At 38.4% G+C, this 25,270-nt stretch overlaps 1 protein-coding gene across 50 annotated transcripts in view; it reads right to left on the bottom strand.

Annotated features, from left to right (window-relative positions):
• PTPRD (protein tyrosine phosphatase receptor type D) overlaps positions 1-25,270 on the bottom strand; it is a 601,896-nt gene that overhangs the window by 187,161 nt on the left and 389,465 nt on the right. For all 50 annotated transcript variants that reach the window (XM_034773574.1, XM_034773573.1, XM_034773577.1 and 47 more), the window contains exon 5: positions 1-185. This exon is cut by the window's left edge and continues 4 nt beyond it. In XM_034773574.1, coding sequence (XP_034629465.1) covers positions 1-185 — 185 coding nt within the window. The remainder of the gene's footprint in view (positions 186-25,270) is intronic.

The raw sequence follows: 25,270 nt of genomic DNA, 5'->3' as shown, positions 1-25,270 counted from the left end.
TCGTAATTGTTTAATACGTCCATTGTTGTTGCTTGTGTCAACAGGTAAGAAATCTTTGAACCAAGTTATTTCAGGATCAGGATTGCCGCTGGCTGCGCATAACATAGTGGCTGTGCGAGTGCGTTCGACCACCTTCAACTGGGGACCCATATCAATGGTGGGAAAACCACGAGGAATTTGATCCTCTGAAAAGGAAACACACAGTTTGGTTTTATAACAATCTTTCACATTTGTTATATAAAAACTCATGTGTGTACAACATACAGACCAAGATTCATAGCCTCAGCTCCAGCTCCTTTGCATTGAAGTGGCAGCTAAGGTCTTCCAGAGTAAAAGGGGGTGGAGCAGAGAGCCATACACTCCACCTGATCCTCAGATGCTGTAGTGGCTCCTATGGGACCACAGCAGCCAGCGTAACTAAGAGCAGCTCCCACTTGAGCTGTTCTAAGCAGGGGCGGCTCTATGTATTTTGCCGCCCCAACCATGGCAATCAGGCGGCTTTTGGTGGCGTGCCTGCGGGATATTCGCCGGTCCCGCGGCTTCGGCGTACCCGCGGCCGAATTGCTCCCGAAGCCGTGGGACCGATGGACCTCCTGCATGCCGCCGAAGGCTCCCTGACTGCCGCCCTCACAGCAACCGGCAGTCCTCCCCCCCCGCCCCCCCCCCCACAGCTTGCCACCCCAGGCACATGCTTGGTGCGCTGGTGCCTGGAGCCGCCCCTGGTTCTAAGTTATGCCAGAGGTTGTCAGCCTAGAATCAGGGGAGCATAAAAGGTGGCTCAGAGAGAGCTTTCCATCAGATATACTGTGTCTCAACTTGGCATAGCTGAGGATCTGGCTGACTGTGTATTATGCACATTCTTTAAACACCCAATCATCTGTGCATGGTCAGGCATTATCATACCAACACTGTTCCTCTTGAATGTGTCCTCTTTAATGTATGGAGAATGTTGACTAGTGGTTAGGGCATTAGCCTGGGACCAGGAAGACCCACGTTCAATTTCCTCCTTTGCCTGTGAGTTTGGGCAAATAATTTAGACCCTGTCTCAATTCTTCTTATGTAAAATGGCGATAATAGCACTTCACTACCTCAGAGGGGTAGTTTGGGGTTGAATACATTAAAATATTTATCAGGAGCTCATGTACTACAGCTAGGATAGATACATAGAATAATCATAATGATTTTGAAAGTATATACATAGTATCTTCCATACAAAGAACTCAGATATTATGGTAATGGGCCTGGTGTATAAAAACTTAGGGTTGAAACCCTGGTCCTACTGAAGTCAATGACAAAACTCTGGCTGACTTCAATGGGGCCAGGATTCCACTCTCCATACACAGATCCTAGAGGAATTTTATTAAGTTTATTACACCTTAAAGATTGCCTAAGATGGTGGAGCTTGAGTTTGTATTAGGTTAAGGCGAGGGTTTGAGGTTCAAGTTCAAAGCTAAATCAGAACTAGAGTAAGATTTGGATTCAATGGTGCTGAACTATCATGAGTATTCTTGAAGGAATCTGTCTATATTTCTGTCTAAAATAGAGGAAATATCATGAGACCAATCATAAGATTGCAGCTATACCCAAATCTAAATGAGAAAGGACCAAATGTGTGAGGAGAGATTAACTAGCAGGGATTTTATTCTAGACCCTGAGCCCTCTGAAATCTGAGAAAGTTCATATTCCATGTTGGCGTTTTGGCTCCAGTTCATCTGTAATATATATTAATTGCTTTTCCCACTTCTGCGGTGGAACACAACAACTATTTAACACTATACAGCTAAACTGTATAACAGTAGTTGAGCATAACTAATTTAACGTTCTTGGAGAAGTTAAATAGACAATACGTCATAATCTAAACAGGAATTTACTTCTCTTACAAAAAGTACTGTGGGATCAGGATTGCAGTTTTACATATCAATCAAATCACAACATTGCCTCTCTACTCAGGGCCTCATCCTAAGAAGTACTGAACATCTTCAATTTCCAGTGAAGTCTGGAGTTGTAGTTGCTCAGCACATCTCAGGATCAGGCACTAAGAAAGTAGAATACCACCTACTGAATCATTAACACTACTTTCTGTAGCACTTGGCCTTTCCCTATAGATTTCCAATCCAAGAAGTGACCTGGAGTAATCAAAACTGATGAAATCATACCTTAAATTAGTAAGTCTGCCACTGTTTCCTTAAATTAGTACGTCTCCCACTGTTTAAAAGGACACATGCTGCAAGATGCTCTTCTTGTCTGTGGTCTCTCATCCTGTGCCTAAACTCTGAATTCTCTGGGGCAGGGACTACCTTTTATTATGCAGCTATTATGCCTACCACAATGAGGCACTGCTCCCTGATTGGGGCCCCTTATGCACTACTGAAACACAAACAAATATAATAATAATAATAGGGCTGTCGATTAATCACAGTTAACTCACATGATTAAATTAAAAAAAATTGTGATAAAAAAATTAATAGTGATTAGTCGCAGTTTTAATCGCTCTGTTAAACGATAGAATACCAATTGAAATTTGTTACATATTTTTGCATGTTTTTCTACATTTTCAATTATATTGATTTTAATTACAACTCAGAATACAAAATGTACAGTGCTCACTTTATATTATTTTTGATTACAGATATTTACACTGTAAAAATGACAAACAAAAGAAATAATATTTTTCAGTTCACCTCATACAAATACTGTAGTGCAATCTCTTTATTGTGAAAGTGCAACTTATAAATGTAGAATTTTTTTTGTTACATAACTACACCCATAACAAAACAATGTAAAACTTTAGAGCCTACAAGTCCACTCAGTCCTATTTCTTGTTCAGCCAATCACTAAGAGAAACAAGCTTGTTTACATTTACAGGAGATAATGCTGCCCGCTTCTTATTTACAATGTCACCAGTAAGTGAAAACAGGCGTTCACATGGCACTTTTGTAGCCGTCATTACAAGGTATTTACGTGCCAGATATGCTAAACATTCATATGCCTCTTCATGCTTTGACCACCATTCCAGAGGACATGCTTCCATGCTGATGATGCTTGTTAAAAGAAAAAATGCTTTAATTAAATTTGTGACTGAACTCCTTGGTGGAGAATTCTATGTCTCCTGCTCCATGGTTTTACCTGCATTCTGCCATAGATTTTGTGTTATGGTAGTCTCGGATGATGACCCAGCATATGTTGTTTGATTTAAGAATACTTTCACTGCAGATTTGACAAAACACAAGGATAGCTACAGCACTAGACCCAAGGTTTAAGAATCTGAAGTGCCTTCCAAAATCTGAGAGGGATGAGGTGTGGCGCATGCTTTCTGAAGTCTTAAAAGAGCAACACTCTGATGCAGAAACTACAGAACCAGAAACACCAGAAAAGAAAATCAACCTTCTATTGGTGGCATCTGGCTCAGATGATGAAAATGAACATGTGTCGGTCCACACTGGTTTGGATTGTTATCGAGCAAAACCAGTCATCTTCATGGATGCATGTCCTCTGGAATGCTGGCTGAAGCATGAAGGGACATATGAATATTTAGCACATCTGGCATGTAAATATCTTGCGACGCTGGCTACAACAATGCCATGAAAACATCTGCTCTCACTTTCAGGTGACATTGTAAACAAGAAGCGGGCAGCATTATCTCCTGCAAATGTAAACAAACTTGATTCTCTTTGAGATTGGCTGAACAAGAAGTAGGACTGAGTGGACTTGTAGGCTCTAAAGTTTTACATTGTTTTATTTTTGAATGCAGGTTTTTTTTCATAATTCTACATTTGTAAGTGCAACTTTCATGATAAAAAGATTGCACTACAGTATTTGCATTAAGTGAACTGAAAATACTATTTCTTTTGTTTTTACAGTGCAAAATATTTGTAATAAAAAATAAATATAAAGTGAGCACTGTATACTTTGTATTCTGTGTTGTAATTGAAATCAATAATTTGAAAATGAAGAAAACATCCAAAAATATTTAAATAAATGGTATTCTATTATTGTTTAACAGCACGATTAATCGTGATAATTTTTTTTTAAATTGCTTGACAGCCCTAAATAATAATAAATAAGGTTCAGAGTTTGAGCCAGATTTTGAGCTTCATATAGCCTTTTTTTTTTTTTTTTTTTTGGCAAGTTCTATTGACTTATTCTCTCCAACTGTGGGTGAAATTCAATCCTGTGTAGAGGCTTATGTACCACTTAAGTTCCACTTCAGGCATCACTATAGGTCTTAAGAGGGACTTAAGTGATACACATATGTTGTCTTGTGTCTCTGCGCAGCAGTGAATTTCAGTTGAAGAGTGTATCTGTGATATCATCAGTGTGTAGAAATGGGGTTTTCATCTGAACGTTTTGTGGGGTGTTAGGAGAGAGAAGGTGGGGATTTCAAAGGAAGCTATTTGAGTTAGTCACACCTTGAAATTACATGGGAGTTGGATGCCAAATCCCTTGGGTTCCTTAACACCCCAGCTGGAATGTATTCTATAAACAGCAATCAAACACACAGGTTTGTAGGTGCCTGATAATCTAGGAGGTAACACTGGAAACATAGCAGGGACAGAAAATACCTGACAAATCAGGCTATGTTAATTATAATAATCTTTTGGAATTACATCAGCTTGTTCTTTACTGTGGTAAAGGTTTAACAGATGTTTTTACAATTATAGAGCTGCTCTTTGTCTCAAAAAGAAAAGTGAAAAAAAAATCAATAGCTACTGTATAATACATGCTTTATTATCAAATGCCTTGCTTGGCAGCTATTGACATGTAATTTCTTATGAGACAAAAATAATTTATTAGGAATTGTCCAATGTCAACTACATTACTTTCTTTGTACAAAAATTGTCTGATCTTTTAAGTAGTTTCAGTAAAGCTTTCAGAGCCTTTTGAAAAACTTACATCTGGCTATCCTTGAATACCTGACAAATCTTCGCATTCTGCAGTGACAGTTATTTCCCTAGGGCTACTTAATCACTGGAAACACGAATACATATAAATATTGCTCTGGTACAGTAGTCACTATTCTCCTGCAAATTTCCATCTCTTTTCAGAGCCAATATCTCCACCAATCAGCAGTGAGTGTCAAAGGCTTACAGTGCTAAGGCACTTGCTATAGGCTCTTACCAAAGAAATCTAAATTTAATAATAATTTATCAGATGTGAAGCCTTTACCTTGGGAATAACTGACAAGGTTTGACTTGTGCCATGCAGAAAGCACTCTAATGCATTTGCATGACCTTTCCTTTCCTTCTTGGCTCATAAAGAACACTCCAGAGCAGCTTTTTCATATACACAAGTGCACAACAAAGATAATCTATCTTGCATACTAATAGGATGGAGTATGTAAAGAGCTTTCCTTTCTTATTTTTAATAAGGGTAATTAAATTCCATCCGTCCCTCTTATGCACAGAACCTCTCTGAATGCACGGTCTTCATTAAATTTTCATGAGAAACATCACAATGTAACAGATTCAAATAGCCAGAGCTGTTATACTTTGACAGTTGTGGCTTGTTTCCAATCTGGCTGTGAGGTATTTGGCAATAAAATCCAGTATTCAACATAAAATGGACTGGGGAAATAATGAAATTTCTAATTGGAATGCTTATCTCAGTGGGTGTAGTTCATAAGATGTTAATTGCTTTTTCTCCTCTAAATTTATTATTGATTTGTATAAAACTGTCTTTCCAGTTTGATGACACTAAGTTTGATAGATCATCCATTGTGTTATGTTGTAGAACTGAGAATCAAATCAACGAAAGACTGTTAGCCAACATAAACTTTTATGTAAAAAGTAGCCGTTTCAAATGATCAATATATTAGTAGTTTTAAACATCAACATGAGGTGCAAAGAAAAAGTATTTTATCCAGTTCATTACTAAAGCTCATTAAGCTTTAAACTGCAGTACATAACACTGTTTCATATTAATATTCAATCATGCTGAATTAGCTCCTAATTCATCAACAATTTAAATCAGATTTGACCTTCACAAAGCCATTTGGCACTGTCATTTTGAGAGGCCATTATAGGGCAGATTACTATATCCTTGTGCTTAGCAAGTCACATAAGTAATACAGGTTTTGTTTAGGATGGCAGGTGCAATAGATCTGGAAATGCAGCTCATTCTTTGAATTTTGTGGAGGACAGACCTCAATATTGATGCAAAATATTAGTAACATTATTAAAATGTATTATTATTATTACATCATTACAAATTTGTTAGCATCTTTACTGAACACTAAGGTATGACAACAAGTATGTCACAGTCAGGATGCTTGAAAATATTACAATATCTGTGTATGATTTAGTTAGTTATGTTATAAAATATTCAGGTTGATTGAAGAAATTGCAGGAGGTTTCTGCTTTCTGTGCCCGAGGACGAGTAAATGTCAAGAAAATAACCCCACCGTAGCCATAAAGCCACATTTATTACCCCTAAGAGTATCTTATCTAGACCAGAACATCTCCCTCTGTATAAGATACCAGTCTGGTACAAATGTAATCCTTATCTCACGGAAACAAACCATGTAAAACATTCATGTTTTAGGAAAAGACCTGCTTTTGAAAAGGGATGCAGGATTGTGCTAGCAGAGCAATAAATCTAGGTGTAAAGTGGGCTTTTTCACCTACCCAGAAAAACTTCCAAATAAACCTACACAAAGAATTCTAGAAATATCTTTGTTGAAATACATTTTATAATTCCTCTAAAAACGTCATTCAGAAAAGCCTCTACAAAAACATGTGTTGTTGGAAATGTTTTAAACTTTTTTCTTTATTTCTTAAATATTGAGATGGCAAACACCTTTGTGAAACGCGTACTTGCAAATACGTTAGCTAAATGCACAGCTCCTAATATAACTGCCGTGTAAATGATACTATGTAAATGGTAAAATTCTTTATATACCAACATGGAATCTAATGATCTAATTACGAATGTAAGAAGCTATTTAAGTACAGAATATTTATATTAATGAGGATGCTCACGGAACTCCTCACCCAACTAAGGAAGACAAATAGAATCATCCTTCTAAAATTGTTTATAAAGAATCAACAATGTTGTTAACAACTATTTAAACTAAGCGTACTTTAATTTAAAAATATTGTTCTGAGACTAAAATATTTTAGTTAAAAATTAGGAATGTTCAGACTTTTTGAAAACAGAATTTCATTTCCCATGGGACTTTAATAAAATTAAAGGAATATCTCAGAAAATAAATGTTAAACTCTAACTTTAAAAGGTTACCTGAGTTGTCTCGCTAGAAGAACAAAGGCAATTAGAAAAGGTGCATTTTCATTAAACAGACTGCATATTCAGAAGCTGAAGGTGTCACCTAAGCCAACCCTATAGACTTTGAGCCAATGAAAAGTGACATCAACCAGCTCCAATCTAAACAAGTCTAAAAGAGGTGTTTTTATAATTTCATGGAAATAGGAAGGAAAAGAGTATTAAAAAAACCCTCTGAAGTGAACACTCCTCACATACACAACTTTGCTACACAGCATAAACAGCAAGCATTTCACAACTCATCCTGTCCATCTTTAGAAGCAGGCTACCGCAAACAGCTAAGCTGAGATGACAAGAAGAAAGCAACCCAAGGAAAACTGCCCCAAAACTTTAACATGGATTTGCAAGAGAAAGTTAACTAAGAGACTGCCAATTACATTTAAAAAGTCTTGTAATAATTTTGTTGGGACATGGAAATGCTGTTGAAACTTACAATATTTACTGTTTTCCTGTGAATGACCACATGGTTAGACCATGTGCTCCTGGAGAGGATACAGTGGCTAAATTTTGATAAACAAAGGAATAGTGGGATTTAATTGGATTTAAGATTGTTAATATCTGTAATTGTCCTGTTTTAAGGCCAATGCTTAAATGGCTTCTTCTAAGTAACTGACACATATTTTCTTCAATTTCAGAGGATTTCATTAAGATTGCTTACTTTGCTTAAGTATAAACTGTTTTGTTATTACTTGTAACCAACAGGACATTTTTCCTTAAACAAAATTATTTTGTCCATTTGCAAAATTTCTTAGTTACTGGTGATAATTTTGGAAAAAAAGACCTTGGTTTCCATTTACCATGAGAAAAATGCCAAACCAACGGTGAGTCCACTTATAGAAGAGTAATCTCTACTAAAAGCTCTCTACAGGAAAAAAAGAAAAAAAAAAAAGAAAAAAAAAAGCATACAAAAAAGAATGTATTCTGTCATCTGTATTGTTTTGTTTAATGTTTTCTTTTCCTTCAGCAATAAAAGAGCCATTGTTAATAATTGTCATTATTTTGCTTAGTCTCAATCATGGTGTTTCCTAACGTATGCAAAAGAATCCCTGTGACTAAAATTGTGAAAGGCATACCTCTGAGCTGTCAGTAAGAGAAACTGTTAGTAAGAACTGGCCTACCATTTCTTGTTTCTCTGAACTAAATATTTTCAGTAATTTTAAAAATATAATTACTTTGTGCCCAATTTAAAATTACCCCTTTTTACCCCGTAATTTCTTAGGTATCTTAAAAGTTTGAGCTGATTTTAGACTGCACATTCCATTATAGTTCAGAAAATTGTGCCATTATATCTTCTAATTGCTGAAAGAGTTCTATACATGAACTGTTCACTGAATATAGGACATGAACAACATAAAAAGCATTTACAAAGGTTGTTCATATATATAGTGCCCATCTTTAAAAAGGGGAAGAAGGGGAACCTGGGGAACTACCGACCAGTCAGTCTCACCTCAATCCCTGGAAAAATCATGGAGCAGGTCCTCAAGGAAGCCATTTTGAAGCACTTGGAGGTGAGGAAGGTGATTAGGAACAGTGAATATGGATTCACCAAGGGCAAGTCATGCCTGACCAACCTGATTGCCTTCTATGATGAGATAACTGGCTCTGTGGATATGGGGGAAGCAGTGGATGTGATATATCTGGACTTTAGCAAAGCTTTTGATATGGTCTCCCACAGTATTCTTGACAGCAAGTTAAAAAAGTATGGATTGGATGAATGGACTATAAGATTGATAGAAAGATGTCTAGATTGTCGGGCTCAATGGGTAGTGGTCAACGGTTTGATGTCTAGTTGGCAGCTGGTATCAAGTGGAGTGCCCCAGTGGTCGGTCCTGGGGCCGGTTTTGTTCAACATCTTTATTAACAATCTGGATGATGGGATGGATTGCACCCTAAGCAAGTTCGCAGATGACACTAAGTTGGGGGAAGAGGTAGAGACACTGGAGGGTAGGGATAGGGTCTAGACAATTTGGAGGATTGGGCCTATACTTAGGATGGAAGAATTCCATGCACTACTACAGGCTGGGGACTGACTGGCTAAGCAGCAGTTCTGCAGAAAAGGACCTGGGTATTACAGTGGATGAGAAGCTGGATATGAGCCAGCAGTGTGCCCTTGTTGTCAAGAAGGCTAACGGCATATTGGGTTTCATTAGTAGGAGCATCGCCAGCAGATCACGGGAAGTGATTATTCTCCTCTATTCGGCACTGGTGAGGCCAAATCTGGAGTATTGTGTCTAGTTTTGTGCCCCCCACTACAGAAAGGATGTGGACAAATTGGAGAGAGTCTAGTGGAGGGGAACGAAAATGATCAAGGGGCTAGGGCACATGATTTACGAGGAGAGGCTGAGGGAACTGGGCTTGTTTAGTCTGCAGAAGAGAAGAGTGAGGGGGGATTTGATAGCAGCCTTCAACTACCTGAAGGGGGTTCCAAAAAGGTTGGAGCTCGGCTGTTCTCAGTGGTGGCAGATGACAGAACAAGAAGCAATGGTCTCAAGTTGCAGTGGGAGAGGTCTAGGTTGGATATTAGGAAACACTATTTCACTAGGAGGGTGGTGAAGCACTGGAATAGGTTACCTAGGGAGGTGGTGGAATCTCCATCCTTAGAGGTTTTTAAGGCCTGGCTTGACAAAGCCCTGGCTGGGATGATTTAGTTGATGTTGGTCCTGCTTTGAGCAGGGGGTTGGACTAGGTGACCTCCTGAGGTTTCTTCCAATTCTAATCTTCCATGATTCTATGATTCACAATATGAACCCTTATGGGAGAGAGATGTGAAACTCTCTTGCATTGTTTCACACTGCAGTTGTTCTCCTTGCCTACAAAATATCAAAAGTATTTTGATAACTTTTCTGGACATACTCAGTTTGTCTATTTCACATATCCCAAATGAGCATGTGCAATTAAGAAGAGAAAATTAAAATTCATAGAGAAGTTGTGTATAAAGATCAAGGCAGTATTGACTTGCTCAAGCAGCACTTACTCATTAGATGAATCATAGTTTTCACTACACTGGAAATATGAAAGTTCGTATTTACATAGTGATGAACCTTTCTTGAACTTTTTTTTAGTGTGTTAGGTGTAGAGATATGTTTGTACAAGTTTGTAATTTAAAGACGTTCCCTCATAAGGGACAGTATTATAACATAGAAATTTGGAGATGCGCCCTGTAGGTGGGGATTGGGAACACCACATAGCTGTGTACAGCAGTTCACGAGAGATGTTTTATTCCTTTCTCATTCGTTGTTATTTAATGAATCCCAAGATTGTTACATGGTGACAGAAGTGCTGAATGAGATGGAAACTGCAGTAATCTTGAAGTTAACTCTTGTGTTTGCAAGTGAAAGCAGAGACAAAGGGAGGCACCAGAGAAGAATGTGGAGCACCAGGCACAGAGGCTTTTGCATGTATTTGGTGAGCACAGTTGTATCTTGACTAGCTTAAGGGGGGGGGGAGGGGAATCAGCCAAAAATTGATGTGTTGCAACTTCCATCCAGTCTGCAATTGTCAGACAATGTTGCAGAGAACTGGAAAAAAAATCAGAGATTTGAATTGTATTTAGCAGCAATAGGGGCAGAGGAAAAAAATGATGAAGTGAAATCATCAATCCTTTTGGATATTGTTGGGAAGGAAGCAACTTAACAACTTCATGCTTTCATCTTCTTCAAACTTAAAGATAAGTAAAATACTGACTAAATTTGAAGAACATTGCATGCCACAAAGGAATGCTATTCTTTGACACAGAATTTTTTTTACATGCATGCAAAAATGGATGATACCATAGAGCAATGTGTCACAGAATTAAGGAAACTCAGTAAAATGTGGTCAGAGATAGAATAATTTGTGGCATTAGAGACAATGTGTTAAGAGAGAGAGAGACTCCTCCATGAAGGAGGCTTACCTTTAGAATAAGCTCTCCAAATATGCAGGGCAGCAGAAATGGAAAGCACAAGCCAAAGGGCTGAATTCACCAGAAGGGGTTATCTATTTACTAAGCACAAAATAATATAACCAGAATAGGTCAAATCAAAGAGTGGAACAATGCACTATGAAAACCATTTCTGGGGGAAAATTGGGTACAGATGGTGATGTGAATGGTGTGGATCACAGCATGGCCCCAAACAGTGTGTTACCTTTGGGAAACTCTATCATAAATGTGAGAAAAATACTCATTTTACAAAATGTTGCAGATCCCAAATGCAGAAGCATCAAGTGAATTCATTTCTACAAAGGCCGTATGAGAAGGTAGGCACTGATTTATTTACCTTGCAATCAAAGGATTATTTAACAGTTACAGATTATGATTCTCTGTATCCAGAAATTCGCACACTGCACAGTACTAATAGGGAAGATGTAGAGATAAGTTTGTAGAAGATTGTAATTTAAAGACACTCCCTCATAAGAGAGAGTATTAGGGGCATGGGAATCTGAAGATGTGCTCTGGAGGTGGGGGCTGGCAACACCGCATGGCTGTGTGCAGCAGCTCTCCAGGTTGTTTTATTAAAGTTTATTCCTTTCTCATTCCTTTCTTATTCATTCTAATGCAACAATAATTCCATTCTCTTCTAATATCTGAACTCTGATGTTCCCCCTGCGTTATCTTAGAGTAGAGATGATATAGTAATGGCTCTTGTATGACTTTTCTGTAGAAGTCCCCTCCAAGAATCTAGAATCTCAGAGCAACAGGTAAAGTTTATTGGTCTTTTCCAGCAGCAATTGCGTCTTTCAGCAGGTTGGAAAATGATTCTCATCATCTTGGCACATAATGATCCAAATTGTTCCATTATCTCATCTTTTCAGAAGAGGCAGATACTTTACAGTGAACAGCAGTGGTAGCATCAGGAGTATCAACATGAATTATGAAAAGACAACTGAGGTGATCCTGGCAGTCATATCCCACTACGGTCTGGAGGAGCAAGTCTTTTGTGACAGACTTCTCTGTAAAATGTACATTGTGCAGTAAGACGTAGTCAAAAGCTGGGATATACATGCCGTCCGCATTCAAATGCAATACATCATCTGCAATCCACCACCCAAGTCAAGTGCATATTCATGTATTAAGGATGCTTTTTGGGCAGAATATTGTGCAGTGAGTCAGGGATTGCATCTGACACACAGCAGAGAAGATCCATAAGAGAAAAAAAGATAGGCCCATATTCTGCAAATCAGAAAAGCAGGAATTCAACAATAATTTACTGAACAGTGGGCTACAGAGTTTGGAAATTGCTTCCCCTTGACATTCTTCCAGGTTCATTCTTACCCACTTTCAGAGAACAACTAAATGTCTTTCACGAGAGCTTTTTCCTTTTTGTTTGTTTGTTTTATTACAATTGCTGTTGCTGACCCGGTATTTATAGTCTTTCTATTCCTATCTTTCCTGTGTCAGACCTCATCTATTTCTTCTTCTCATCTGAAATTGTTATAAAGGTGTGTTTTATTACAATATTAGTAATATTTTGATTGTACTTAATGTACAACTCCAATAAGGGGGTTGAAAGGTTCTTTATAAATAAAATTATGTTTATTATTACCACTACATTTAAGGATTAATAAATACATGTGTTATTGTGTGGAGGTGTCTCAACCCCAATCAAAATCAACTATTTGCATGTGGTGTGATGAGAAGTTCTCTTTCAGACAAGGGTTGTGTGTGTATGTGGGAATTTAGGCACCAAAAGCTGCAGATAGGCATTTTAGTAGGATCTTCAAAAGGAACTACATGTCTAACTCCCACACTGGGAGTTAGGTGCTTAGGTGTTTCTGAAAATCCTACTAGTCACCAACCTGCATCTTTGGGTGCCTAAATTCCTTTGAAAATTTGACCCCCAAACCAAGTTTTCTGCCCTTCCCCATCAATTTGATTTCTCTGGCCTTATAGCAACAGTACTTATACTTCCCAAGAGAAGGCTCTGGCGTAGACACACTACGGGTATTTAAAAAAAAAAAAGCTCTGGAACGTCTCATTTAGGGGAAAATAGAGCAGAAAGACATGTCCAAGGGAGGTTCTTCTTTGTGATTGGTCTACCTGTGTATCCAATCAGGAGGAGTAGGAGTGCAAACCCTGTGACCAGTATTCTGAGCAATTTTCTTAAGTGAGGCTAATTTCAAATCAATGGCTGATTTGCCCTACTGGAAAACAGCAGCAGTAACAGCCTTTAAAAACAGATCAATCTTTCAAGTCATTGGGCTAATTTTTCCTTTATTTTACACCGATGGAGACCTTTTCACTTCAATAGGTTTCACAGATGTAACTGAGAAGTAAGAATGCAACTGAATAATTTTCACACCTACAGCAGCCTAATTGGCATGCTATAGAGACATAATGCAAATGAAAGTATCCAAAACTTGCATTGGTGGTGGCATAGTTGCTGATTCTGTGGATTCTCCAGGGCTGGAGCACCCATGGAAAAAACATAGTGGGTGCTCAGCACCCACTGGCAGCCCTGCCGATCAGCTTGTCCCCTTCCCCCCCAGCACCTCCAGCCCGCCCGCAATCAGCTGCTCAGCAGCACGCAGGAGGCGCTGAGGGGTGAGAAGCCGGGGCAGGAAAAGGCAAGGGAGGGGTGGAGCAGAGGCGGGAAGAGGTGGAGTGGGGGCTGGGCCAAGAGCAGAGTGGAGGCTGAGCACTCCCCCCCCCCCGGGAACTTAGAAAGTCGGCACCTCTGTGTGGCGGTGTCTATATTCATCTGCATGCTAAAGCTACATAACCTGATATCAAATGACAAGACAAACATTTAAACTACTGAATTACTTTTTTAAAAAATACCACTTGATGTAAACAGACTATTCTCCATGTGAAAAGTGAGGGTGTTTTTCCATTCCCCCAACTGAGAAGAATCTATTTCAAGATCCACTCTTGGCTTTGCCATTGGCAGATTTTAGAGATGTTCCCTACACCATGGAATAAAAAAGGCTCATTCACAGTCCACACGTGGATTATTCCCTTTATACACTAAAGATACTGACGATAAACTGCTGCAATAAAGTTTATTATTTCAAAGAAGAGTGTAAATAAAGCTTTTATTTTCACTATTCCAGATGGCAGCAGCATATAATTTGCCCTGTTTTGACATCATGACCATATTATGCAAAATCAGTCTTCCCGCAATTGAACTGAATATAGGATTGAAAACAGTAAATACAAGAGAAAAAAAATAAAGCCAAATCAACATTTTGCAGCAAAATTGGGATTCTGGGCTGTTAGTGAAAAACTATGCATATGAATACATTAAAAAAAATACAAAGTAGTTTTAATTATAAATAAAAACCTATTCTAAGTTAGATAGAAAGGATATAAAGCATCAGAAAATTGCCATTTAATAAACATTATTCCTATTGGAATATTTTACAAAGTAAGATTTTGCCAAAAAGTAATTATGAACATACAATGAATTTTTATCCTGGGGTCCTGTGTTCAAAGCTATTATGTACAGATGGATATTTGTACTTAGTAATGTTGTAAATCAGTCAGAGAGGATAAAAGTTTTGTTGCAAAAGGGATATAAGTATCTGTTGTGAATAGTTACAGGCTACAAGAGTCCCTCAAGACTTAGATTTCAGCCAATTATTCCTGGCATGAGTACAAAAACTGGACATTGATAAGACAGGAGACTCATTAACAACTGCTAAATATTAAGCACACTAACAGCTGCCCAATGTGAAATATACACTTTTAAAATATTCTTAGCACATTGAGGAGGTGGGTGAAGTACTTTCAATGCAAAATAAAACAAATTTGTTTAGTAGCATTATATGCAATTATGCTGCAAATTGCAAAGTAATGTCTATATAACAGAACATAGAACCACTTAGATCAAATTATCATTTGTATGAATGTTGAAGCTGCAATTTCACATTGCATTAAGTCAGTTAACATTCATTGTTATTAGCATTTAGCCTTAAATAAATCCCCCGTTTTAACAAATAAGCACATTTAGTATAGTTCTGAATTAGATAACTTTACCGAGGAAAAACAACTATGAGTGGGATCCTCTTTTTCATTCTCAGATTAATGTAGCAGATGCAGAATGGAGCCCATTGCAGGAAGGAGCTCATTCTCCTGTAAGTAGTCCAGCTGAGAGTAATGGGTCTTCCATGAGCCAATACTAAACTACATTGTTTGAAGGAGCAGGCTTGTTTTAAGGCCTGCATTTTTTTTCAACACACAGTAAAGGTTCAATAGCTCAATTGGACCCACATCACAAAATGAGCTTTTAAAAAGTGGTACAGTACAGATGTCATCTATGTGCTTATGGGAACTGGTTAAAACGATGCATCACTGAAAATCTGGGGATCTATTTTGCCCACTGGCCTGACCCTTGAAAAAGAAAAAGAATGAAAGAAAAAAAAATAAATGTATGCAGTTGCCCAAAGGAGACAATATAAAAATACACTGGCTGCGGTTAACGTTTTTTCCATATGAAAAGATCCTAATGGTTGAAGAGATATTTGCCTGTACTTAAAATGGAGTATATTAGTTAAATTATTTATTCCAATTTCAATAGTAGACTAAGGTGCCTAATCAAGGCTGTTTAATTAACATTAAACAGTCATTTGGACAGAACTCAGCCAGCCACCTACTAAAAGCACTTTGCCATGCCTTCATTGTTTCAGGGCATACCCTCAGCCCTCTCCCAAAGCCCTGTCCAACAGATGACTTTTGCAGTGTGCCTGGAAGCTCATCCCATCTGAGCTATTTCAGCCCACGGGGGGAGCAAGTTCCAGAGTCTCCAAGTCCTCACAGAGAATGCCCTGACCCATCTGACAATAATGAGGTGGACCCAGCTGGAGTGCCTCCGCTGATGCAGTTGTGATGGAGAGAGAGGGAATAGCCCTGAAAATGGAAGAAACTTTAAGAACATAGTATCGTACTTCTATGTGTAGAAACATCAAACACATTAAAGGATGTAGGGTATAGCATGCTATTTGTTTCTATTTTTAAAATGCCAGAGAAATGCAACTATAGAGAGTTCTTTTGGTTCAAATATATTGTGCATGCAAGAATAATGCAAAAGGGCAGGATGAAGGAGGGTGATTTGAATTTTCCCAATTACCATTTCCAATTTGAGGCCTAGCCTCCAGACAACATTAGGATTAGGGATTACACTAAATCAGAGTTAAAATGGGGCTTGCCAAGAATGAGGATTAGGAAAACATGTTTGCATTAACCTATATTTTTTAAGGGCTGGTGCCAACAGTGCTGCAATCTATTCATTAAAAAAATAAACAGCAGTGCAATAATTGCAGTCTTCACTGTAAATTTTGATTTCCATACTACATACAGTGTTATGGTGACATGTAAAGAGCACGGCCAGCAAGAGCTCCACTTTGACATACACCAAGGGCCTTTTATCACAATTTGTATTATGATCATGTATTATAAATTCCTGTACTAACCACCATGAACAGAATGCTGGCTTCTCCCCTTCTTTCTTTTTATTCATTAATATTTTTAATTTTAACACACTGTTAAAGTACACTCTCATATACAGACAATATATACATAGGTATGTATGCAAATAAACATCACATGGATAACTATTAACATGTCCTGAAAAAGTAGGTTCAAAGGGCCTCTTCCTAACTACTTCAACGGGACAAGACAGAGACCTAACACTCCACTGAGCATGAGGCTGTAGGCTCAGCTAATGTGCCCAGCAGTACTCAGTATCCCAGAAGGCATATAAGAAGGCCAGCTAGGTTGCCACTGCCCTCTATATGTATGCTGTCCTCTCAGCAGCATTTGTTGGGGGGAGCTCACACCACTATACCATTTTGAAGCAGCACTCAAGAGTTCCATTGAGCTCACTGCCTCCAGGCAGACTAGCTCAAGCAACCATAGTTCAACTGCTTCTACTCTGCTCCTACCTACATAGCTCAGAGAACTCAGATCAGAATTTTGTCCTATTTCTGTTGTTTTTATAGAACCCAGTCCACATCCAGAGACCTCTCTGTTCATAGTTAAGACTGCTGCTCCGGGACAGGGGCTCAGCCACCTTTACAGCAGTGACCCGCCATGTTTCTTGACTCTGTTGAGGGTTCACTTCAGCCGTGGGAATCCACACAGGGGAAGAGGTAAAAAGTGAGAGTCAGCATACGAACTGTCAGGACCAGGGAACCCACAAAACTCCTCTTTGTGCACAGCAGACCTAACAGAAGGATAACACAGCCTAAGGCTGCAGTGCGGTTCTTCCTCAAAGGAGAGCCTAAATGCTCTGCAACCCTAGTTGTCAGCTACAAACAACTATACTGACTTTACAGCACCAATGCAAAACTCAAGATTATGACATAAGAGCAGAAGTAGAGACAGCAGCACAAATTGTTTGTCTTTTATTAAGTATTAATTATTATTATTATTTAATCTTAGGAAGGACAACAGCTCATTTTTAATTTCCAATGCAATAGGAAACTTGTGCATTTTTTTTAATTTGGTGGGTAGTTAGGTGAGGTGCTCTAGGATATTTACACTTTATTCCTCAATTCTACCCGCCTTCTAAGATCTTGGGTGTCGCCAATCTGCTACACTTGTATTGGTGCTAAGAGGTTTGGATTAGATTCTAAACTACTCAGAGCAGAGACTAGGCATTCCTGTGTGTTTTTGCTGCACCTAGCACAATGGGGCACCGATCAGGGTTGGTGCATTTGGGTGGAACTGTAATACAAATAATCTATATCAGAATGAGCACTACTGGAATACAAATCAAAAATAATTATAATAAGGAATATTAACTGAAATAATTATTGTTTATAAAGTAACAATAATAATAAATGTACAGGAAAAGAAAAATAGGCAAATGAGAGTGATGTTATATATTCAGGGTAGACACTGTACACTGAAAAAAACCATCTTAACTGAATGGAGTACCTGTTGGGAGTAAGTATTATCTAATCTTAAACTAATGATTATTAAGGCCCTACTTAATTTGCGATATTGTGGAAATTGCAGATCCCGCAATATTACGCTTTCACCACAGTTTTGACAGCAGGAGTCCTGCCGTGCATGGGGCTAACAGTAGGAGTCCTGGTCACCCTGGAGCTGAGAACGGGAGACCCGGTGCTCAGCCCTGGGCGGTCGACAGCGGAAAATCGCATAAAAGTAATAATGGACTGTATTTCGGCAAATAATAAGGTTCATTATTACTTTTCCTTGATTTTCTATGGCTTGTCTGCAACTCAACCACAATTTTTAGACAATCATTCCACGATTCAAGTAGGGCCTTAGTGATGACGTTACAAAATAGGGCTGTTTTATAATGAGGTCCTAAGTATCTAGTGTCGTGTTCATTTTCAGCTGCTGAGAAAAGCATGTAAAGCACATACATAACACTTATCTGCTTACAAAGATATTATCAATAGATGTAGCATCAGTTTTTTTTTCTTTTTTATTCTCTCACTGGCGTGTGTGTGTGTGTGTGTGTGTCCACCAATTAGGAGAACACTGGATTTAGCATGACAAATATAAAGCTGAACCAGAACCTGCTGCAATAAAGACAACTGCTAAAATACCAACATTTGGTAAAATACACAGAATATACACTAAAAAATCTTGAATAGGAATGGCAACGGCTTGATGATTTATGAATTTCTCTTAGTACTGGAGGGAAAAATTCCCCCAAGGGGGTCAGCATGCAGTGGGGTGGGAGGGCTTTGCTATGGATTCAAAAATCCTTCCTCCTTGAGGAATCATTCCTCTGCTGCCATATATTCCACAAAAACCCTCTGCACCTTCAAGGATCTGCAAGTAGGAATAAGACAACCTGGGAGCAGAGACCAATTGGACATGCATTCCCATCTACTCAGGGTGGGTCTCAGAAGCAATGACCATTCAGGTATAGTTCTGCCTGTGTGGTTAAAATGAAGCCACAAGGCAGCGAAGCTGTAGGGTGGAGGTGGAAGACCCAGTCTCCATACAGATGGCCCTTGGATTCTGGTAACCTTGTGCTCCCAAGACAGACATAGATCCTGGAGAATCTGAAAGGATAGGGTTTGAGCCAAGACTCTTGGCTTTTTCCCTGGGTGAGCAAACCTATTTCTCCTATCTGGAGAAATCTTTACAAGGGGAGTGGCATGGAGCTTTCTTCCTCAGAGCCCTTTCTGAAAGTTTTCCACAGGAAAGGACAATTGGCTCTCAAGAAACTGAAATGTGACCTCCTTAAGCACACGCAATCACCACCATATCCCAGAATCCCACAGTTCTATGTCCAAGCTTGATAATTTATTGTTTCCTGATAAGCATGTTTTCCTGAGTATGGAATAATATGGACATTAAGTAGACAGTTCAGTTAATGTCCTGCAATGTGCATATTCCCCATAGAAACATATAACTAAGAGTATATAAATATTATCTATCTTTTGAACCCTAACAAAACCAACATTTTAAAGTCTTTATTGTAATAAAGATTCACTGATATAGTATGCATAGTCACAACTTTGCATAAAGGATGACAAATTCATGGAAAAATTACAACGAAATTGGAAAATGTCAATTTGTCATGAAGTAACACCAAAAAGAGTTTATAAATACCACTAAGGTTGTTTTACACATTTAGGAAAATAAGTATTATATGCTGCTTTCTGACAAATAGCAATAGAATACCCATACATGGCTTCAAGTATCAGAGGGGTAGCCGTGTTAGTCTGAATCTGTAAAAAGCAACAGAGGGCCCTGTGGCACCTTTAAGACTACGAGCACCTCACCCTCCCTGATTGTACTAACCTCGTTATCTCCATACTGATTTATACCTGCCTCTGGAGATTTCCATTACATATATGGCTTGACATTTCTATTTTAATCTAACAGCTGCTTCCGCGTTGTTGGTGACAAAGCCCAAAATGCAATGCAATGGAGATTTAATATATTTCACATTAAAAATGTATTAAAATCATGCTGGCCAGGTATCATAGTGCTTGTACTCTGTACTGCTGTTCAGGAGGGCTCAGGTTCAGTTTCTGGTCATGCTTTCTAGCACTTAGGACTGGCAGTGGCTAGGAGTGATGGAGGCAGCCGGCTTAGCTTCTTGGGAAAACAGTGCCTTGTATTCCACAACAGTGCTCTCACTGGTCCACTAAGGAATGCCACGAACATTCTCCTAAGGGAGTCATTGCCAGTCTTCCTGTATGGGAAGAATGCTGACTGTGGGGCCTCTAAGATGCTAGGATTGTGGGTAGGAGGTATACTTCAAATATGACACTTGTAGAAAGAACCGGCAACAGCATGTCATATTTTTCATAAAACTGTGGACTAAATCACATCAGGATGTGCACATACCAGATGTGAGTATTTGCTAGATGAATTCTGTAATTCCTGTCATCATTTACTCCTTTCCCTCCCTCCAGTTTGCTATTCCACTTGTTGCATCAGACCTAACATGAGATTGAAGCTCTTTGAGGCAAGGCCTGTAGCTTTGTAACATTCTTTAAAGTACAGACCAAACATATGGGCACACAAATTCCATAGTGATATATAGCTTGAGAGAGAGAGACAAGCAGATAAATACATGACATTTACAGCACTGCAGAGAAACCAAACACCGTCATTTCCCACACATTGTACAGTGCCCTGGCAAATTGATCCTGTTTGAAAATGCAACTTTTCTAAAGCATTATTTACATATTATTATTATTTTATAAGAGGCGTTCAGCATGCAAAATTGATTTTTGTTAACTCTTCTCTAATTTGAGTCAAGACTGACACCTAGAACCCCATCCTAATTATTTTAAATTATCATGATATCAATGCTTGCACTCCAAAAATATAAGTAGTTCACAATCAATTAAGGTGGCATCAAAATTAACTTTAGTCAAGTCTATAGTCACCGTGACTATCTAGTAGTTATTAAAAACAAACAGACCCTCCCCCTCTACCAAAATGCATCCTCACATGCATCTGTAAATATTTGTTGATTGCAGATAAACTTAGTTTTCTGTTGAATACCAACACGTTTTTCTATTACTGGCAACATTTTCTTTTCACAGCATTCCCACCGATTCGAATATTTATTGAGCACTGGTGCGGTAACATTACCAGGGTGAATTATGTGAAGTGAATTATGGAAGACCCTTAGGAATGGAGAAGACCTGTGAGAGTAAGTCATCTAGCTTATCCCTACTACTACTGCAGGAAAGCTCCCTAAACTACACGTATTGGTTCTTTATCCAGTCAAATTCTAAATGTCTCAAGTAATAGGGCACCTACCATCACTTCCCTTTGGAAACTATTTTGTAATGAAATAGATTTCACCAGTATGAGATTTTTCTGGATAATCATACTAATTTTGCCTTTCCTTAATTTTATTTAATTAAAGCTACATACCTTATACCACCCTAAGCAATTCCTCTCCTTGGTGTTTGTCCTACCCCAACATTATCCACTGTATACATGGTTAGCTCATAAATCAATTCGTCCAGCTTCTTAATAATTTATGTTATTTTTCTGTAAATTCACACATTTGTTTATATTTATCTGGTGCTGAGGTGCCTAAAATCGTCCAAAGTATCTTAGTTGAAGACTCACAAGGAGTAAAATTTCCCAAAGTTCCTAAATGACTTAAGAACCTAAATCTCATTGACTTTTGGGACTTGGGCTCCTAAGTACTGTACCTAAACCACGTTTGAACATGGAATTTAGACTCCTAAAGGATCTTTGGAAAATTTTTATCCCAGAACTGTATAGATAAAGGCTTTCATCTTTACGTTCCCTCAAGAATTATGAATGTGATTCTGCTCTAATTTACACCAATTTAAATCAGAAGTAATTCCATTCAAATCAGTGGAATTACACCTATTTAAAATTGGTGTGAGAGCAGATTAGGGCCCTATACCATGTAACAGTGCATGTAGCCCAAAGCTGTACTTACAGCCAACTAAATCTTTCAATCAAGTCTTCACCATCATGGTTTTCCAAGTTTCTCCTTTCTACTAAATGGGTGCATATTGGGTTAATTTCCCCCTCATATATATTTAGCTTTCATTTGCTAACATTTTTTTTTATTTCTCTCCCACATTTCTAATCCATCTAGGAACCACTGCATTATATTTCTGCCCTATATATGCAAATAGAATTATATAACTACTTTCCATGTGGGACTCGCCAGAATATTGCACTCAGTTCTACTGGACACATTCATGTATGTGTGATCTCCAGGTTTGTTCATTGCAACACCCCAAATCTAGGAATGAAACTATGCACCCTGAACAAACTCCCACTGGTACAAAACACAGCAACATGTCTGTGTCGGTTGAGCAATACAAGTCAATTGTAAATCCTAGTACTTTGCTCTCGGCACTGGCTTTCTATCAAACACAGAGCTGAGTTCAAGGTCTCTGTCCTGATATTCAAAGCCCTTCAATTTCAGGGGTTCCCAAACTTGGTTCGCGGCTTGTTCAGGGTAAGCCCCTGGTGGGTCATGAGACACTTTGTTTACCTGAGCGTTCGCAGGTATGGCCGCTCGCAGCTCCCAGTGGCCGTGGTTCGCCGTTCCCGGACAATGGGAGCTGCGAGAAGCGGGAAGTTTGGGAACCCCTGAATTAGATTGAGTTTGATACCTGGGAGACAATGCCCTTGTGAATGATCTCCAAGTGATGTTTATTGTTTCACAGAAACAATATAATAGTTGACCAAAAGGGCCAGATTCATGAGTGCAGGAAACAGAAGTCTCATAGGGGCTGGACATAGACTATGGAACTTATCTCATGACAGATAAGAGTGACCATGGTCTGCATCAATGTCAGAAGTAAATGCAAAACTTTTTTCTTCAGTGTAGCTTTTCATCATAAGTTTCTTCACAAAACCCTATAAATTAATTAAGATACTTCTTCACCAGCCTCGGAAGGAAGAGAAGAAGGGAGATTATTTGTATTTCTATTTTAAATAACTGGAAGTTGCTCAGCTATTTCAGTAATAGAGAAAGTTTATATAGAGTTAGATAAATATATATAGATAGACCTTGTAAACCATTATTAGACTCAGTAAAGTAATTTTATCATACTGGAATGCCTCCCCTAACCTCCAAATAGACTTGACAAAATAATCCAAAAATGCACTAGTGCATGCCTCTTCTAAACAGTTACATTTCCTTGGGAATTTTTTTTTTTTTGGTATACATTGAAAATATTCCTTTGTAGCCCACACAATTTGGGATCTTACTGGGGGCAGAGGGGGAGAAGGAAGGATTATGTTTATGGGATTTTTGGTAATGTACAGTTGCTTGCAATGTAAAGGAGCCTTTTCCCATGTTATGGTTGACTGTTTTCTGCTACTGAAATATGTACTGAGCTTTTGGAAGTAGTTTGTCTAGACTGTTTACTATAATGAATTAACACCCTTCTTGAGAAGATGTCTCAAACCTTTTAACTTCACACGTCAAAGCCCTGCTATTACCTCAAGACTTGCTGCAGGTACATGACCATAAACACTGTTATTTGCAGTGCCCCATCCTAGCACTTGAACTGCATCCTGCAACTTGGTCCCCTGGGAAACTCACAGGCACATTAACCTGGAACAGCACCAGTAGGATTACTGTGTTTCAAAATTGCTTTGAGAAATAAAAGCTCCTGGTTTCAGAAAATCTCTATGCTTCTTCACAACAACAGGGGGTCTCTCTCTAGATATAACAGATTTTAAAAACCATCTAGGCATTTAGGCCAAGATCTTCCAAAATAGAAGCCTAAAGGTAGGCTATTAGGGTATATTAATATTTAGCCATCTAACTAGTAGCCTGATTTTAAAAAGTGTCAAGGATTCATTGAGGTCACCCCTTCATACGACCCATGTTCCTGCTGCTAAAAAAATGCCTGAATACCTTCATACATCTGTCAAAGTAGTGAATTTAATTAAAGGTCATCCAGTGAATTCTTGACTTTTTGCATTTCTGTGTGATAAAAGTTGCCCTTCACCAGCAGTCACACTAAAATGAGGTGGTATTCATGTGTTACAGTGTTAGCTTAATCCTTCAAAGAAGAGGGTGAAAGTTTTTCTGAATGATCCATAATCTCTTATTGCTGTTGGCTTCAATAATTACAGTGGTCACACACTAAATGTTTCTATCAGTTTTAAAGTTTTGTACCAGTTTGAAATATCTTTCTTATATGTATAAGAAGTACCACCAGTAAAATCTCTCAGTAGAAATTTGAAAGTGTGAGCATACAAGTGGTACATTTAATTTACTCTATTCACATAAACAACTATGAACTGCTATTCCATATTAATATTCTGTCTGTGTACAATGAAATATCAGTCAAAAAATAGGAATACCATATACGATATTTCTGCAACTTAATTTTATGTGGAACTTAACACGACAGGCCCTTCCATCACACTGAGTTGCAAGTATATTTACAAATTTATACATCCTTATACTTAAACTTCTTTTTCCAAAACCTCATAATGAGTTGCTATTTCTGACATGGGTTTGGTTATAACATTTTGTCTCCTTATATTTGGGGATGAGTAGGGAAGGAGACTTGTGAAATATTTCTCTGTCTGAAAGGAGTCATCTGCTCCAAAACTTTGGGAAACCATTCCGATTTGGTAGCATTTTACAGTTCCTTATACTGTCATAAGCAACTTCACAAAGTGCAAAGCAGAGGAGAATCAAGCTCTTAGGACCAGATCATTTGCTAGTGTAAATCAATTTAGCATCATTCACTTTAATGGAACTACAACTATTTACACAGCCTGAGAAACTGGCCCCTAATCTATAATGTTACATAGAAATATAGGAATAACCATACTGGATTAAGTGGCAAGTATCTAAGTTATTTCATATACCATGTGCTACGTAATAACACATAAAATAGCATAACATGAGAAGACTTCATGCATCTAAAGCTAAACTGGCTCCTTTTTAAAAGAACTATTTATAGACATGCTAGCATTCAAGCTGTGTGCACACAGACTAATTTCCTGGTGACTCCTCCAAACTCTTTGCTCCTGCAACTTGTATTCCTTCCTCCAAGTTCCATGCAGATTGCTACATAAGGCTTTAGAAAAAGTAAGAAAAAA

This window comes from Trachemys scripta, chromosome 6 (assembly GCF_013100865.1).
Source record: "Trachemys scripta elegans isolate TJP31775 chromosome 6, CAS_Tse_1.0, whole genome shotgun sequence".
NCBI lineage: Eukaryota > Metazoa > Chordata > Testudines > Emydidae > Trachemys > Trachemys scripta.
Note: the sequence above shows the minus strand (reverse complement) of the source record. Positions and strands in the feature narration are given on the sequence as shown.